Source organism: Nansenia antarctica, assembly GCF_963989245.1.
Source record: "Nansenia antarctica genome assembly, chromosome: 20".
In the NCBI taxonomy this organism is placed as follows: Eukaryota; Metazoa; Chordata; class Actinopteri; order Argentiniformes; family Microstomatidae; genus Nansenia; species Nansenia antarctica.
In genome coordinates this window covers 8,079,881-8,097,380 of record NC_137693.1, presented here as the reverse complement: position 1 = coordinate 8,097,380, position 17,500 = coordinate 8,079,881, and the positions used below count along the sequence as shown (strand labels likewise).

At 43.5% G+C, this 17,500-nt stretch overlaps 1 protein-coding gene across 2 annotated transcripts in view; it reads left to right on the top strand.

Moving 5' to 3' along the window:
* Positions 1-17,500, top strand: part of tenm2b (teneurin transmembrane protein 2b) — a gene marked incomplete at its 3' end in the record, with an annotated part of 183,418 nt that overhangs the window by 90,303 nt on the left and 75,615 nt on the right. For both annotated transcript variants that reach the window (XM_080550163.1, XM_080550164.1), the window contains exon 2: positions 6,284-6,511. In XM_080550163.1, coding sequence (XP_080406289.1) covers positions 6,284-6,511 — 228 coding nt within the window. The remainder of the gene's footprint in view (positions 1-6,283; positions 6,512-17,500) is intronic.

Genomic DNA, 17,500 nt, shown 5'->3' with positions numbered 1-17,500 from the left:
CAACGAAATGCAGTTTAGCATCCAACCAGAAGTGCAAATAGTGATATAAGGGCATGATATAAATAGAACAAGAGGTAGTGATAGGTAACTATGTAATATACAGTATGTGCAGAGGTAGCATTGTAAACATCAGTATAGTTTAGAGGTATATACAGTTATGGGCTATATACGTACAGTTGTGAGCTATGTACAGTGAGGTTGTTTATGTACAGTACCTAAAGTGCAGAAGTATAAAAGAAGCTCTGTCAGGAGACATATAGTGCAATATACAGTAGTATAAGGGTAGTAATGTAAACATCAATAGTGCAATGGTTATAGAGTGCTCACAGTAACCAGGGATGAGCAGCCGACAAGTATTGTCATCATAGTATAGGCAAAGAAAATCATTTTCCATTGTCATATCCATAGTATCCCACGGTGGGGGGGGGGGGGGGGATACTGAGAGTCATAGTCAAGGTCGCGTGTGTGATAAAACACATACAATCATGTATTCAGGAAATGTGTTATTCATAAAAAGAAAAAACATTCAGTTAAACGACCCCCACCATCATGAGCACAGCCATGACTAACACACAGACACAGTATGTTACTGCAGGAGCCAACAACAGGGGCGGCGGGGGGGCGGGGGGGGGCGGGGGGGGAGGGGCTGAGGTGGCTGTTGAATTGTTTGCGCTCTAACATTCATAACTCACTCCCTCCGAACCGTCCGCGTTTATGTGAGGAGGAGACGTGTTTACCACCTCTTCAGTGACTCAGGGGAGTGGTGGAGAGATGGGGGTCAAATCGTTGTGACACCCCTGTCATGTAATTTCATATATCATATAGCACACACCGCCACGCGACGGCATCATATATACGTAGCACGCTGCGGCGGATCATTTCACCCATAGGCTTTGTGGGAAATTGAAGAACTGTGCCCGAGTCGGCGTTCATATTATACACAGAGTGCTCCTGAAAAAAACAACAACAACATCAACAATGTGCGAACGGCAGGAGCGACGCGCATGGGTGGGGTTTTATTACCACGCTGAACGTCAAGATGCTACTGTCTCTCTGACTGTCTCAGGTCTCAGGACAGAAACATCTAGAAGACAAGTAGATGAGTACATGATTGGACTGTCCGTATGTCTGTCTATCTATCTACAGTCTGTATCTATCTATCTATCTATTGCATTTACATTTTTGGCATTTAGCCTTTATCCAAACAAAGCGACTTTGGTCACTAAATACATGTTGTCTAAGTAAGTGAGTCATCTATCCAGCCGTCATCATAAGAAAAAGTCATCTATTACTTCAATTACGTCAAGGCGTAGAGAGTTTTTTGACGGTACTCTACACCAGTTAACCATTTCGTTATTTCCGATACTATTAGGCTATGATACAGTCCTTGAAACACAACCCTAATGTGATTTCCTGCTGTAAGGCTAGGCACATTAAGGAGTTTCATGTCACTGAAACCATCACCGATTGACATTTTCGTGAAGTGATTTATGCCAGCTTGTCGCATTAGAGCTGGCTTGTCATGACTTATCACCCCCCCTCTCTCTCTCTCTCTGTCCCTCTCTTTATTTCTCTCTCTTTTCTCCTCTCTCACTCTCTCTCTCTCTCTCTCTTCTCCTTTCTCTTTCTCTCATTTTCTCTCTCTGTCTCTGTGTGTGTGTGTCTCTCTCTCTCTCTATCTCTCCCTCTCCCTCTCTCTCTCTCTCTCTCTCTCTCTCTCTCTCTCTCTCTCTCTCTCTCCTCCTGAGTGTGGAGCCGTGTTCAGATCCATCATGGAGGACGCTGGCTGGCTGGCTGGCGGAGAGGCTTGTGTGTTGTGCCGAGCCAGCGTAGCGGCAGCAGGCCCTGGCTTCCTTCAGGTCCCAGTATTTGTCAGTGTGTGTGATTTGGGAGGACAGTGAGATGATAAATCTGTGTAAATGTCACAGCGAGACCTGCTGTGTGCAGACTGGCTCGGCGGGAGACCGGCAGGACCAGAGGGGAAAAGAGGGGGGGGGGGGAGGAGGGAGGAGGGCAGGCAGGCAGGCAGGCAGGCAAAGCAGTTAGAGAGGAGAAGAAGGGGGAGGAGGCGAGAGGGGAGAGGAGAGGTTTAGAGAGGAAGGGCAGGTGGTGGGACGAGAGAGAGAAGCGAGAGGAGTGGCGAGAGAGAACAAGAGGCAGTAGCGGTGTTTACTTCCTGGCGTATTACGTGACTGAGAGGCTAACAGAACAGGACCGGTCCTGATACTGATCCAGCAGATCTAAACGAGTCTCGATGAACATCCCCTTCCCAGCAGACCCACACATACAACAGCCAAGACTAGGCGACACAAACCGACCCAGTTTCAGAATGTTGTGACACGACGATCAAGCGACTCCAGCGTTTGATACACAACTGTAGACGCCAGCTCGCCAGCCCCCAAAAAATTCCCTTCACAGAAAACAACAAGGAACTGTTTTGACACAGTCAACGAAGTGATCTGATACGCTAGGAAGCTAATTGTGGCAACCGAACTGTCAACAGAACGGCTGGGACGTGAATTCCCCAGGTTTTAGAACGCCTCGTGTCAGGCTGTTTGGCGTCCCGGAGCTTCATCTGGTCAGAGCTTTCCGTCTTAAGACGAGACAGAGCTCGGTTGTGTACCCGGCTTAGCCCCAACGGAGCCACGCGGAAGCCCTCCGCCAAGCCCTCCGCCAAGCATCCGCGCGCTGCGACAGGAAATTAGACCCTCTCTCATACTTATTGACAGGGGGCGGATTTCTCCCTCCAATCTTCCATTCAATCCCCAGCTTATTTGATGTGGATAGTCATATGTACTGGTTACACACAACTGGTCTGTGGTGGAGATGAGAGGAGAATGATTCATGGTCAATAAAAAAGATACACTCCTCTCCTTTCTCTCATTCTCTTTCTCTCTCTCTCTCTCTCTCTCTCTCTCTTTCTCTCCTCTCCTCTCTCTCTCTCTCTCTACTCTCTCTACTCCTCTCTCTCTCTCTCTCTACTCTCCTCTCCTCTCCTATCTCTCTCTCCTCTCTCTCCTCTCTCTATTTGACCTCACAGTGTGTCTACAGTGCTGCATGTCTAGTCTCTCACCACTGCCCTGTCCATCGGGGGACTGCTGCTGTTTGCTTTGAAGAGTGCTTCTGTTTAGCACAGAGATAGTGATGCAATGGCCTCTTCCACTGCGGGGACTTTACGCCATTTTATTATTCCGCAAAAGCACAAACTTATTATTATTTCTCCACATGACACGGCGAACCCATATTAACAAAAAAATCACTGTTTACCTCGTTAAATAAAAAATCGCTATACGCTGTATGCTATACCACGAAGATGTCAAAGGAACGTATGGATGTAGGCTACCGAGGGCAGCTGGGAGGGAAGTCAATAGTGCTTATTTAATTAGTGAGGGTTGTCACCCGCTCCGAGGGCTCTTGTTAGGACTAAGGGCTCGACGACACCATCCCACCACCACACCAGCGGCTTTGGTTGATGGCGTGTTTTCTACGACGCGCTGGAATCTTGATGAGCTGCATCAAAACATGCTCCTTAGAGACTAATCTGAGAGGACACTGGCTGTGGGTAGAATCACCCCCGCTGAGGAAGTGCTTCACGTACGGAATATAAACTAGAATGAAATCAGTAATTGACTGAAAGCAGATGAATGCCAAACGCAGTGTCGAGAGAGAGGATAAGAATTGTCTTGAGAAACAAGGGGCGCCTTGAATCCGTTTCATTTGCTTATGTCGGTTCGTTTCTTGTCGGAATGACAACGACTTGGGTCCCAGAAGCCAGTCGTACAATAGCACAAAGTGTCATCTCTGCAATGCAGTGGCTTTTTTCCTGGGGGTGTCGGCAAGGTATTGGTGTCAAGGCGTCACAGCTAACACCCCTACTCCCCAACTTAAAGCTGCCTCCTCCTGCGTCCCCGTTTCTCTCGAAGAGTGACATCTCTCTAATATCGTTTGTTGCATATTCATGCGATGCCACAGCCGCTCTTTTAATATTTCTGGTGAATAATTGTTTCGAAACATGCGCCATTAAACAAACAAATTATGTTTGGGGGGTTTTGAGTATTCAGGCCCAGCATTATTTTATTTTATGAATTTATTATTATCTCTGAAAATTATTATCCTCTTCCACTTCAGATAAACAATGATATATAAATACCCTAGTTGGTTGACATTGGGATTATTTAAAAAATCGAGTGTTTGATGACTGAAAATAGAACGTGAGAAAATGGTTCATTTTTCAAAAAGCATAATTCAAGGCGATACAGTCCTACAGTCATGTTTTGCACTGGAAGACCATCCAGCCCATCCAAAAAGCAGCAATTTCCCCAGTGTTCTAACTAAACACACAGACACATAGCAAGCTACTGTCAATTTGTGAGACACATTTTTCCACAATTGGTGCATCGCGTGTGCTCAATATCAGTGTATACTCCAGTAAAATGAGTGTCACACGCTCAATTTTGGCTGTTGGAACACAACGTTGGTATTTCTAAAACACTGAAACTATCCTCTCTTCAACAGTGGCTTTCGCACAATGTATGTGGGGAAACACCAACCAGAGGGAAGGGTCATCCTCGGGCAGGCGTAGCCTATTTAAATGTAAAAAGTTGGAACTAAACAGTTATAACGATTATTTCCATAACGATTGACCGATACCCAAAATTCCATGACCGTCACAGTCCTAGTCTCCCCCGCTGTCCTCCTCTCCCTTCCTCTTCTCCCCTCCTCCGTTCCCTCCTCCTCTGTCCTCCTCTCCCCTCCTCCGTCCCCTCCTCTCCTATTCTCTTTCGAGCCTTTGTGGCTAATTTACTGTGGCCAATTGTCAAGGCAGCTTTCTATTTCTCCACATTCATCAGCCATTCCATATTTCACCCCTTGACATTTCTTCCATCAAACACATTGAGGCGATGTATGTAGCGATACAATTTCCAAATATTGTTATAATATAATATGTAGTTTCACAATACTAGATATATTATAATCATGGCGTCTGGTTGGTTGTAACTGTGTAGCTGTACTCAGAGAATTTCAAGGGCAAATGCTATTTGAAGGGCAAACGCCATTTATTATGTTGGCCTAGAGGTATTTGGCACTTACTCGCTTAATACCTAGAGGAATTGAACAAGGTCCTTTGACGTTGCATTTTGAGCTTTGAAAATTTCAGAATTTCACTATTTGAATCTTGAGGCCACCCTGCGATGATAGACGCTTTAATCCTCAAAGTGGTTTAAGACGCTTTAAGACCCCTAGTGAATCAGTCTACGGTTTGTGGCGGCCATTTTGCTGCGAATGAAACGGGAACTGGAGTTGCTGAAGGATAACTGCAGGTGTGCGCTCTGTTCAGACCGCACAAGTTGTCAAGATCCTCAGCAATGATGGCCGAATAAAAAGACGATTTCATTCTCTACCATCAATAACAAACTAACGGTCATACCCTCACTGTATTTTCCACGGTCAAAATCAAACGCAAGGATTCCTTTTTTTCCCCGACGCAAATAGAAGACCTTACATGATGATTCATTTGAAAAGCCTGCATATCTGGTATATCAAAGACGACCTCCTTTCAGTCTGCGGCTATGAAAGAGGAAGGTTATCGTTCAGAGGAATTGAAAGCACTGTAATACTGTCGGTCACATTCTCTCCCTCTATCTCCCTTTCTCTCCCTCTCAATTGTTTCCTATCTTTCATGATGGTTATTTGCATGGCTCAGCTGTGTGGTACTGTGTCCATAGACAAGTGTGAGTGACGCTCCAGCAGCTATGATAGAGAGTGGCAGAGAGGGACGTGGAGATAACAGAGATAAGATTGTGTCTTTTCTGTCAACTCAATCAGACTCATTGGTAGCACGTCATTTTACACTACTGTTTCCACTAGTATTTATCTAGTATGCGTCTTGCATCTAGGATTTGACATGGTATTGGTTATTGGTCTGTCTTTATTTAGTATTTTTATCCATTTTATTATTATTATTATTATTATTATTATTATTATTATTATCTATCTATCTATCTGTAACACGGCACAAAATTGCATTCCTTAAAATAAATCAACACACTCCCAAAGAAAGAAAGAAAGAAACAGTATTTTATAGGTTACTACGGTATAATTACAATCTTTCTGAGTAATTTCAAAAGCAAATATAACTGCCACTTCCTGCACAGTCAAATAAAGTGCCACAACGAATTGGTTGTCGACCAGTAACTTAGAATGTATTACCAGTGTATAACCCCTGTACCCCTCCCCCTCCCCTCCCCTCCCTCCCCCTCCCCTCCATCCCTGTTCTCCCCAGGTCGCCCCCTACCTCCCACGCCCTCATCCAGCCTGCTCCCCCCTGCACCCCCTCCCCCCTGCTCCGGCCCACCCCATCCTGTCCCCCCAATCATAAGGGAGTGCCAGGTACCTCTGCTGGACGGCAGCTCCCCCCACACCATGCTGGACCCCCCTCCCGACGACGAGTTCTCCCCCAACTCATACCTCCTCCGAGCCTGCGCCCCTCCACCCCAGCCTCCCTCTGCGGGTAAGACCTCCCGCCTAGCGAATGTACAGCAATGTGTCTTAGGTACTCTGTACCATAAGGATTAGCTATAGCACTCTATAGCCAGCCTAGGTAGGTCTCCAAGGGCCCAATGCAGACTTGGGATCCGGGTGTGTGGTCCAGACTTTCAAGTAAACACGCATTGTTGCATGAGTTGATTCATATGGGAGATTCATATGAAAATTCAGCCTTCGAGTTAGGCATGCATACCTCTAATTAGGATTATTTCTGTCTATTTAGTCTGGGAAACATGTCGATTTTGGAGAAATACTTTTCTTAATTTTTTACGTTGTTACATAATGTATGAAAGGTTACTGACAATGCCACAAATCGTTGATGGTAATTCCCATTTTATTATCTATGATAGTAAATATTGATTATTTGAAATATGAGTAGTTATACAACACTCACAGTAATACAAAAACACACTTCTCGTACAGAACAACACACAGTTTTTCTAAGACAGTAATCATGATGTATTATTATATCATGATTTCATTTTATGATGTTTTTTTGCCACTAAGTTAGAATAATGTGAAGCTGTATTGTAAAATACAATTAAATTACATTTTCAAAGCAATGCGGCTGATTTACCACATACCTTTTCCATATTCATTGTCATTACATAATGAGTACTTAATCTCTAATACGTAATCTGTCATTACATAATGAGTACTTATTATTCACTAAGTATCTAAATGTGTGAGTGGGGCAGCTGCGCTGCATCCATAAGAACCTTCTAGCATGATGACTGACAATGGCCCCTGGACTGAGCTTAGATGATTCACTTACTTAGTCAAATGCATTTGTTGTAAATTGCTTTGGAATAAACATCTGCTAAGTGCCAAAAATGTAAAAACAAATAATAATAATAATATATATATATATAAAATAGAAAAATGACATACAGTATGTTTCAAGGCTTTTAAATGTTCTATTGGACATAATGAAGAGGGCGTACGTAGTACAGTAGGCCTACTAAAATGAAAATCCAACACTTATTTTTCAACTCAAAGGAAGCTAACAAATTAATTAGGTATAGCATACTGTACGTATCTACAGTCCGTAACGGAATTGTGGTTTAATTAAGTATTATTGAATTGAATTGCAGAATTTAAGCTACATTTGGGAACCTGCACCCGACTGGATTCATCTAAATGTCTATCAAAAAAACATTGTTCAAAAACATATTTCACATAAGAAATGATGCCACAATGCTCCCACTTATTTCATTTTCCCATTATACAGACCTTAATAACTAACTGCCTTTGTGCACAAAAACATGAACAAGCAAGCACATTTTTGCCTGTGAGTATGCTTTTGTTCCAGGCCCTGCGAAATGCAGCTGTTAGTTTCTAATCACGTCGGTATTCAGAAGGAGCCTTCCCCAGGTGACACAGTTCTCAGTGGGAGTGGAGGGTGGAAGGAAGGGATTTGGGACGATTACGTAGACACCACACTGTGTCTGCTGGCTGGAGGAGAAACAGGGGGAGAAAGCTTTGTCTGTGTTTCCATGCTTTCTCTGGGCTTTCTTTTGTACATTTTCTGACTGTATCTTAGAGATTTATAGTTTTTTTTGCGCAAGGCTTTAGTACTTTAGTTTGACTTTTAGTAGTACTTTTTTTACTATTATCTCTAACCCTATATGACTGGCACAATAAATGTAGTATCAGTTAATAAGAAGGAGAGTTACAAACTGACCGAAGTATTTAAGATATTACTATACACTATATACAGTATACACTGACAGTTGACAAAAGTTGAAACATTAGTGTTGTGTCACCTGTTCTGCATCTGTAATGTTATTTTCAATCTATTAACTCTTTACCTGCTTTACTCACTAAATGGATTTTGAGGAAGTAGTTGACAGTAGGCCTGTGCTTCTAATCTGGTCAGATCTATTTCTGTATGAAAAGAAGATGAATTACCTTCATATTAACAACCATTTTCTATTATTGCTTCATTCTTTTATTGTAAAAATCAGCATTTGAATTCATAGTGACGCCTATGAATTCCAAAACAGGGATTTAAAAAGGGGCCGCGTGTTGCCTCTCTTTTGTCAGGAGGTTCCCGATTTCTGCTTATCCCCAGGAGTAGTACGTTACCCAGACTCCTCTGTTTCCGGGCCAGCTAGCAGCTACATAGAAGACACTTATTCTCATGTCTGAGAGTTCACAGTCCTCCACTAACAGGATGATCCGCAGGTTCTCCTCCTTCATGTGGGTATTGTCCATTTTCCTTCATCTGATTTCTGTCGTCTGAATGGCTTTGAAGTTGAGGGGCCACTGCCTCCTATTGTCAGAGGTCAGGTGTTGTTCGGTGTGCTGTGAACGTAGCGTGCCGACATCTCAGTAGCTCACGGAGACTAAATAGATATTCCCTGGCCTTTCGTCACAGACACGGCTTTGGCTCTGTCTAAATCCCAATACACAGAGGGAAGTCCACTCCTTTGCGAAAGGGCAATCATGAGAGCTTTTACTTATAAAAGTGGCACTAGCTGCCCTGTAATTATAGAATCTAGTCAACATGGTACAGCATACTGAAATTAATATCAGAAAGCCGTGAAAGCGACAATGTCCCTCCTCTTCTACGGCTCTAAATCGGTAAGTGTTAAGTGTTCGAACCGATCTAATAAACCGGAAAAAAAACCTGATTCTCAGAAACCAAGTAGGAAATAGTTATTGCCGGAACAAAGTCCACAAGTCTTAATGAGATTACCTTTGGCTTTGATCAGTCATAAATCTTTATTAAAAACCGCCGGGGCGGGTTCTGAATTTGAGACCCAACGTGATTATAGCCAATTTCAAACGACTTTGCATCCAGGCCCTCTAATTAGTTTACCTTCTAAAGTGGAGCAGCATCAATCATATATAAACTGACTACAGTGTTGCCTCACCTTCTGTGTCATCTTCTAACAGACACATTCATAAGCGCAGAGGTTACCTCAGGGCCTTCTGCAGCAAGAAGATTCACACCAATTTCATAGAATAGAATCATCAAGAATCCCTCTGTCGGTATGTTGTTGTAATACGTGTTGTTGACAATCGAACAGAATAATTGTTCTGTCCTGTACATTCCTGTGGAAGAGGGTTTTGTGAGGTATTCTTCTGAGGGGCCTTTTTATCTTCCTTTCTTCAGTTTCTGCTGTGTGTGTCTGTTGAATATGAACAGAGTTAGCAGGCAGACAGACCGCTAGACAGAGTAGGACCATAAAAGTACAGCGAAATGCAGTAACTCAGGCTTTACACAGTGCAATTTGTCAACTTCATGCAATTTGGAGAAAATGTGTTCCACTTTCGGAGCACATGCAGAGAAAGTGCCAATACTTTGCTCTTACTGGAATCTAAAGCAAATGGCAAATTCCTCTCAAAATATGCCCTTTCGGCATACTAGTGAACTTATATTATTCTCATTTGTTCAGCACTTAAGAATCGTATCAACACTGTGTCAGCTATAGTACCATCCCAGCAACAGAAGGGCCAAATGTTCCTCTTTCGTAACCTGGATGACAGACATTGTAGGGTGAGAGTGAGACGACCATTTTATTTTTATTTGCACTGTTGACTTCATTTTCACCAGCATTAATGAGATTAATTCATGTTTTATCATATGGTATATACACATAGTTATTATCTTAAAATGTGTATTGTATATGAGGAAATCGCCCAGTATGTGCGAATATGCTTGGCAATAAAAAAATATTCTGATTCTGATTCTGATATGTCTCTAAGATCATACTATAGGGAAATATTGCAAATCAATATCGACTTTTGTGAATGCAAAGTAAAGGAGTAAATCGATTTTGACATTAAATAACCAGCCAAGAAAGGCTTTACTCATCCAGTAGTATTAAAAATAGCTGAACTCAATGTGAAGGTAATTACAAAATGAATATACACAACATTACAATTGTGTCAATAGAGTAATTACAGCTGTACTACAAGTATTACCAAATTGTCTAATGAATAGTGTATTGGAATGCAAAATATGTCTTCATATGTCTATGTACACATGACTTATGGAACAGCTAGTTCATTAGGAAGATAAACCGGCAGACAGGTGGTGAGAATACTATGGATGATTCTCTCACGCAAATGTCAATATCACCAGGGGACACTGTAGCTACAACGTGGAATGGCATACAGTCCCAGGCCTAAGAGATTGATGGCCAGGCACGGCAATGTACAAGACGCTACGCTTAATGCTAGTCTCTCAATTTGTGTATTGTTTATAGTCAGAGGTGGTTTTGTGACGACTGACAATTAATCCACATTGTCGGGCTAGCACATGTAGGTACAATATACTGTACAGTACATTGTACCCTTCTGTTATCTATGGAAACAATGTTACTAATGCTATTAACCCCATGGATATTTTTAGCTGTGATAGAAGTGACAGATCTAACGAGGGCTTGATACGTCCCTGTCATTCTGCGCTCCGTTGAGATTACAAACACGTCTCGAGTCTTTGTGAAGTGTGCTTCTAAGTTTGTTGTGTGTTCACAGTTCAGGTAGCAGGATATAGTAAGACTTAGCTTTTTTAATTGGCTGTTGTGTGCAGCTTTGGTTTCTTGTTCCCTGTTGGTTCCATCATGGTGTATATACTTAGGTATGTAGAGCAGCTAGAGATGTCGAGAGATGCGGCACTACTAGTTTTCTGTATTTGATGACTGATGTTTAGATGATTCACTTCCAAATGACAAATCCACTTGTTGTAAGTCTCTTTGGATAAAAGCGTCTGTTAAATGTAAAAAGAATGTCAGATAAACTCAGTAAAAGGATTCTATTGTTAACCAATGACATTGGCGTCAATTCCGTCATTATTCCTTTAATGAATTGAATTTCCAGTCGGCCTACATGCATTGAGAAGTGACTTATTGTTCATTTACATTTACATTTTTGGCATTTAGCAGACGCCTTATTCCAAAGCGACTTACAATCAATACATTTGAATACTAAGCAAGTGAATCATCAATCCACCAGTCGTAGCAGGAAGAGTAATCCAGTTGTTCCTGTCTTGTTTAATTCAGTAATTAAACATTATATAATAATAAGAAGGTTTTCTCTTTTTTTATTATGGAAATTATTCGAAGTTCACATATCGAATTGACTATCAAATTGAAATTCGATTTTCGCTTCCTCACAATCATGCATTTTTGATATCTCAGAATTACTTAGTTACTTGTGTTTTAATTGTCCTTTAATTTGTTTTGATTTGCTCCACCAGCTGCACTCATTGAGTGTAATTATGTCATCTCTTTAATTGACAAACACAGCCTATCTATCATTTATAGAAACAATTTCACCAACAATCACGTTAAAAAGACTCTAAAGGCTATAAAGGCACTGTACAAGTGAATTTCCTCTGACACAATAGATAACTTAAACCATTGATTTTTTTGCTTTATATTGCAATGTGTTTTATTCACCAAAGCTAGAGCTGAGATGGAATTCACTACCTGTAGGCCCTGCGTTATTTAGTTATTGATTTCGTTTAAATCATTATGACAACTTTCTAGTCCTTTCCTCTATTCCTCACCCATGAGTTTGCGTTTCATCTAATTTCCCTCTTCCTCCTCATAACTTATTTAGCGGCGTCAGTGTGAATCACAGCTGATGAGTGTTACTGTATATTAATGTGACAGTTGAGAGAAGTGCAGAAGCAGAGCGAACACCAGAAGTGAGCCACAGATGGTGTCTAAAAACCAACCCAGATTCAACACTAAACTAAAGTCATGTAGAATGATATTATGACCGCATATCATTTTGGGTTTCTTTCTTGTGAAATATCTATTATTCTTACAGCGATTTTTTGTATCTATACAATTTATATTTTGGTGTTTATTCCACCTTTTTTACTACAGTATATCCTGTCCTCAAACGCATACTACAGTAAGAAGTGTTCCTAAAGCCTCCATACCACCATATCGCTCCCTCCCTACTCAGCCCTGCCCGTGTTCTATCAACGAAGCCTGTGTGTGTGTGTGTGTGTGTGTGTGTGTGTGTGTGTGTGTGTGTGTGTGTGTGTGTGTGTGTGTAATTGGAATGCATTGTTTGTTCCTAGTTTCAGCGCTTACCTATGCTACGGTATTAGCACCTCATACATGCTGCTTCCCAGGCCTGACTGTCTCACAGGTGTGGTGGAGGAGAGGAGAGGTGTCTAGATGTGTGTGTGTGTGTGTGTGTGTGTTGGGGACTGTCTCACGCCAACATCCACACGCTCTGTGTAAAGGTTTAGCCTTGTATGTGAGCAGTGTGGTAGACGCAGTAGCAGCATAAACCAGTCCTGGAAAGAGCTGGGGCTCTTAGCGTACTAATGCTACCCATGTATTATTCATCTGTTGTTCTTTTCCCTTCTTTCTGTTTTCGGGTGTCTTTGCATTTATAAAGCGAAAGAAAGAGAAAAAAAACACAGAGAAACAGAAAGGATCTCTACCAACAGGGGACCAGGGGTCTCTGCGGCGTCTTGGTTGTGTGTTTGATCATTCACATTCTCTCCACCCTCTTTTGTGGTGACCGAAAGTGAAATTAATTTTGCGGCGTCTCGTCTTGAAGCGATTTTGAGTAAATTATATTAAGGCCTCAGATTGGGTCCAACGATGTGGATAATTCCACAGCTTTTGGCCGTTTGTTTTGGAAAGGTTTCAAGCTGAATTTGCAGTCGTCTGACTTTCCTGTTGCTGCTGCTGCTGCTTGCTGCTGCTGGTGGACACGTATTACTCTCTAATTAGCCGGGATGAGTGGCCGTGGCGGAGAAATGCTGTGCTCTGAATATTTAAAACCTACCTCTCACCCACCCCCCCTCCCCCATCCCCCACCCCCATCTCCTCTCCTCTCTCTCTCCGCCCGCCCGCCTCAGTGTTTCATTTGCTACTAAAGTAGTGCAATCTCTGCTTTTTAATTAAATCCCCATGAAGAGAGAAGATCAAGGGGACAGTGGCTAAGTAGCGGTGCTCCGATACAGAGCCGTCTCCTCTGGGCGCTCGCTTGCCTTCCCAGATCCTCTCTGTGTCCCTGTAGAGGAGCCGGGGCTGGTGTGTATGATCCCCGGCTTTCTCAAGCGTGGACGGCGCTCCCTCTCTCTCCCTGATCAGGGCCCGTGACGCTCGCCGGGGTGTTCCTCCTCCGCTGTGGCTGGGGTGCCCTCCTCTCCCTCTCCTCCCTCTCCTCTCCTCTCCTCCCTCTCCTCCCCTCGCCTGTCTGCCACCCGCCGATGCCCAAAGGGATTGGTAACAGCCTACTGTGCAGCTCCTTCCCCGAACACAAGTTCCCCCAGTGGAAAAACAGAAGCCGAAACAGAACTGTTAATCCTCTCTATTCTCTATTCTCTCTCTCGACGCTGTGGCGTCTGCCAGCGACACTGATGCACATGATGCAGTCTTTGCTACTGCGGTTTGAATGCTAGGCCTGGCATATCGACATCGTGTATTATACCCTCAGCATATAGAGGAGCAACACAATGGAGATACGTCTATTGTGCTTATTGTCTTTTTGAATGGGTGTATACTTGGCTGAAGCAACTCTATGTATATTTTTTTTATTGTGAAATGAAATGTATTCAGTGGTTCCCTCGGTAGAAGCTGGACCAATCTGCCTGGTATGTGGAATAGCAGGGAAGGTCGCACGGAGATGAGAGGCAAAATGATGAAGATCCTCGTTAAGGCCTCGATTCAATCCATTTCAGATAGGGGCTGAGACACAACAACATTAATTACCGTTGTGCAGGAAGTCAACATGTTCAAACATTTGTGTCAGTTTCACCCTGAGATATTGTTTGAGGGCTTGAATCCACACATTCATCACTGCCATGCGAGAAGAATGGACCATATGTATGTGTTTACCCTGTCCTGGAAAATCATTGTCTGCATTTGATTGAATAAGGGCCGGAAGGCTTAGGTAACATTCCAGATGTTAATGGTGCTACAATGAGCCTTCAGTTGCACCATTATCAGTCTACATACAGGACACAACGTTGAGCCATATGTTGACCCATTCAACCATGATCCAATACACACACACACACACACACACACACACACACACACACACACGCACACAAAAACACACAAACACACAAACACACTTAAAACACATTAATTCAGCTGACAATACACTTTCGGCTTCCTGATGAGAACCTGGCTCACACTCCAGCCTAGTATCGTTCCATCATTCAAACACATACATGCACACACACACACACGCACACACACACACAAACACACACGCAGTGTTGAGATTTGCCCTTTAGGCCAGTGTGTCAATGAGGATATTTGCACCTGTTTGCCTGTGTGTGTGTGTGTGTGTGTGTGTGCTAAAACGAATGGAAGAGAGAATGGAGGACCATGGAGAGAAACAACGCCCCTCTGTTCTCATCCTCGCTCGTTCCTTTTTAAGCAGACTGAGTCACAGTAGAAATCTCTTATTTCTATTACCTTGTGCTGTCTGGGGGCCTCTCTCTCTCTCTCTCGCACGCCCGCCATGTCTAGATTGTGTCCTTTATCATTCCAAATTGACATTTATGCTTTTACTCGTATTGTTTTTTCAAGGTTTCCCACCGCTCATGTTGGGCAATTTATTTTAATCCTTGTCATTCTAGCCCGTAGCCTAGCGGAGCTGAGACACAGTCATTTCACCATCCCAATGCAGCACTAACAACAACACGCTAGCTAGGCAGGCAGAGAGACAGGCAGGTAGGGAGGCAGGCAAGGCAGGCAGAGAGACAGGCAGGCAGGCAGGCAGGGAGACAGGCAAGCAGGGAGGCAGAGAGGCAGGCAGGCAGGGAGGCAGGCACTGAGGCAGGCAGGGAGGGAGGGAGGGAGGCAGGCATTGAGGCAGGCAGGAAGGCATTGAGGCAGGCAGGAAGGCAGGCAGGCATTGAGGGAGGCAGGAAGGTAGGTAGGCAGGCATTGAGGGAGGCAGGAAGGTAGGTAGGCATTGAGGCAGGCAGGCAAGGGGGCAGGTAGGAAGGCAGGCAGGCATTGAGGGAGGCAGGAAGGTAGGTAGGCATTGAGGCAGGCATTGAGGCAGGCAGGAAGGTAGGCAGGTATTGAGGCAGGCATTGAGGCAGGCAGGAAGGTAGGTAGGCAGGCATTGAGGCAGGCAGGAAGGTAGGTAGGCAGGCATTGAGGCAGGCAGGAAGGTAGGCAGGTATTGAGGCAGGCATTGAGGCAGGCAGGAAGGTAGGTAGGCAGGCATGGAGGCAGGCAGGTAGGTAGGCAGGTATTGAGGCAGGCAGGAAGGTAGGTAGGCAGGCATTGAGGCAGGCAGGAAGGTAGGCAGGCAGGCATGGAGGCAGGCAGGTAGGTAGGCAGGTATTGAGGCAGGCAGGAAGGTAGGTAGGCAGGCATTGAGGCAGGCAGGAAGGTAGGCAGGTATTGAGGCAGGTATTGAGGCAGGCATGGAGGCAGGCAGGTAGGCAGGCATTGAGGCAACCTTGACTGTATTGTTTTCAGATCTGTTTATTCCCTCCCTAGTTCCTATTCCCTGGCTCAGTTTATTTCCATGTATTCTTTCAACATATCTTCTTTATTTCAACAACAGCTGAGATCCACAGCATCTAGGTCATCATTATCTGTAACAATAATATTGTTGATTTTTTTAGTGTGGTCTGATAATAGGTTTATATTTATGTCTTTCTCTATTATCTCTGTCCCCAAACAGTATGCAGTAAGTTTCTTCAATGGGAGTTTCAACAGATATATCCAATATGTTGGTAAAGTGATATCATAATCATAGAATACCATGGCAACAAAGCTTATTGGAAGTTCCAAAGGAGACTAGTAAATATAGATATTTTAGCTTTTGGGTGGGGGGGCTATTTTTTTATACTGATATAATGGAAAAAGTTTGATTGACTGTTTGAGTGTCCCCAGTGACGTTCCACTTTATTATTGCCTTGAGTTTTCATTCAAACATTTTGCCACAGTAAATATCCAAAATGCTTATTAAGATACAGTAGACTAGGATAGAATAGAATAAATCTCTATTCGCTGTGTGACATAATGTTGGTTTGCACAATCTTAATTATAATACCAATCATTCATAAATATTCATAAAGTGAAATGACAAGGACGAGTAAGCCATAGAATAAAACCATATTAAAAGAGGAAGAGATGGAAGGAAAAAGAGGCGGGGGGGGGGGAGCGCAACATTTTCACAGATGCAGCGACGAGAGTAGCCGACGCTGCCGTTGTTGTTTCGTATCAACAGGGGTTTGGTTGGGGGGGAGGGGGGATGGTTTAAGACTTTTGTCAAAGATGTCACCCGCACAGAGGAAGAAGGCTCACGACGAGACATCTCTTGTCTTCCCTATTCCCTGCTGTTGCGTGCTAGGAAGACAAAATCATATTATTTTAATAAAGAAAGCTAAAGGAAGATACTGCAGTCGGCCTTTTTCGCGTCTCTTCCCAATAGATGTGTGCTACAGAACATAGCGATTGATTGACAGGTCGTGGTACTGTGTGACACCTTGGCAGTGCGTGCGGACGGGCCCGAACACCAATGGGAGACTCAGCTTCGACGGCCATACTGACGAACAACTTTGAGGATAGGGAGAATATTGGTATTCAGCTTTGCATACCAAGACACGAGCATAACAATAAATCCTTGTTTTTTTCAGTGAAAACATTCATTTTTCTCCAAACAATTGTGCTATTTGGGGTTTTGTGCCGCATTCATATTGATCCCAATGTACTCTGTTTGTTGGAGAAGATTTGTGTTTTTGATATGTAGGCGAAAACAGACGTACTCTCAATTTCCACTCTGCCACTCTGTAGCAACGCTGCCTTTCAGACCGAAAAGCAATTAACCTTCTAGATGTTTCTTCATTTTCGAGCCACAGAGTGGGTAATTACCGAGATGACCACGCCACCTATTAAGTTGGAAATTCTTGTTTGTTAATTTGGAGTTGCTCTTTTCCTCCTCATGGGATTTCTGTTTGTTTTGTAATTGGAATGATTGTCTTCCGGAATGG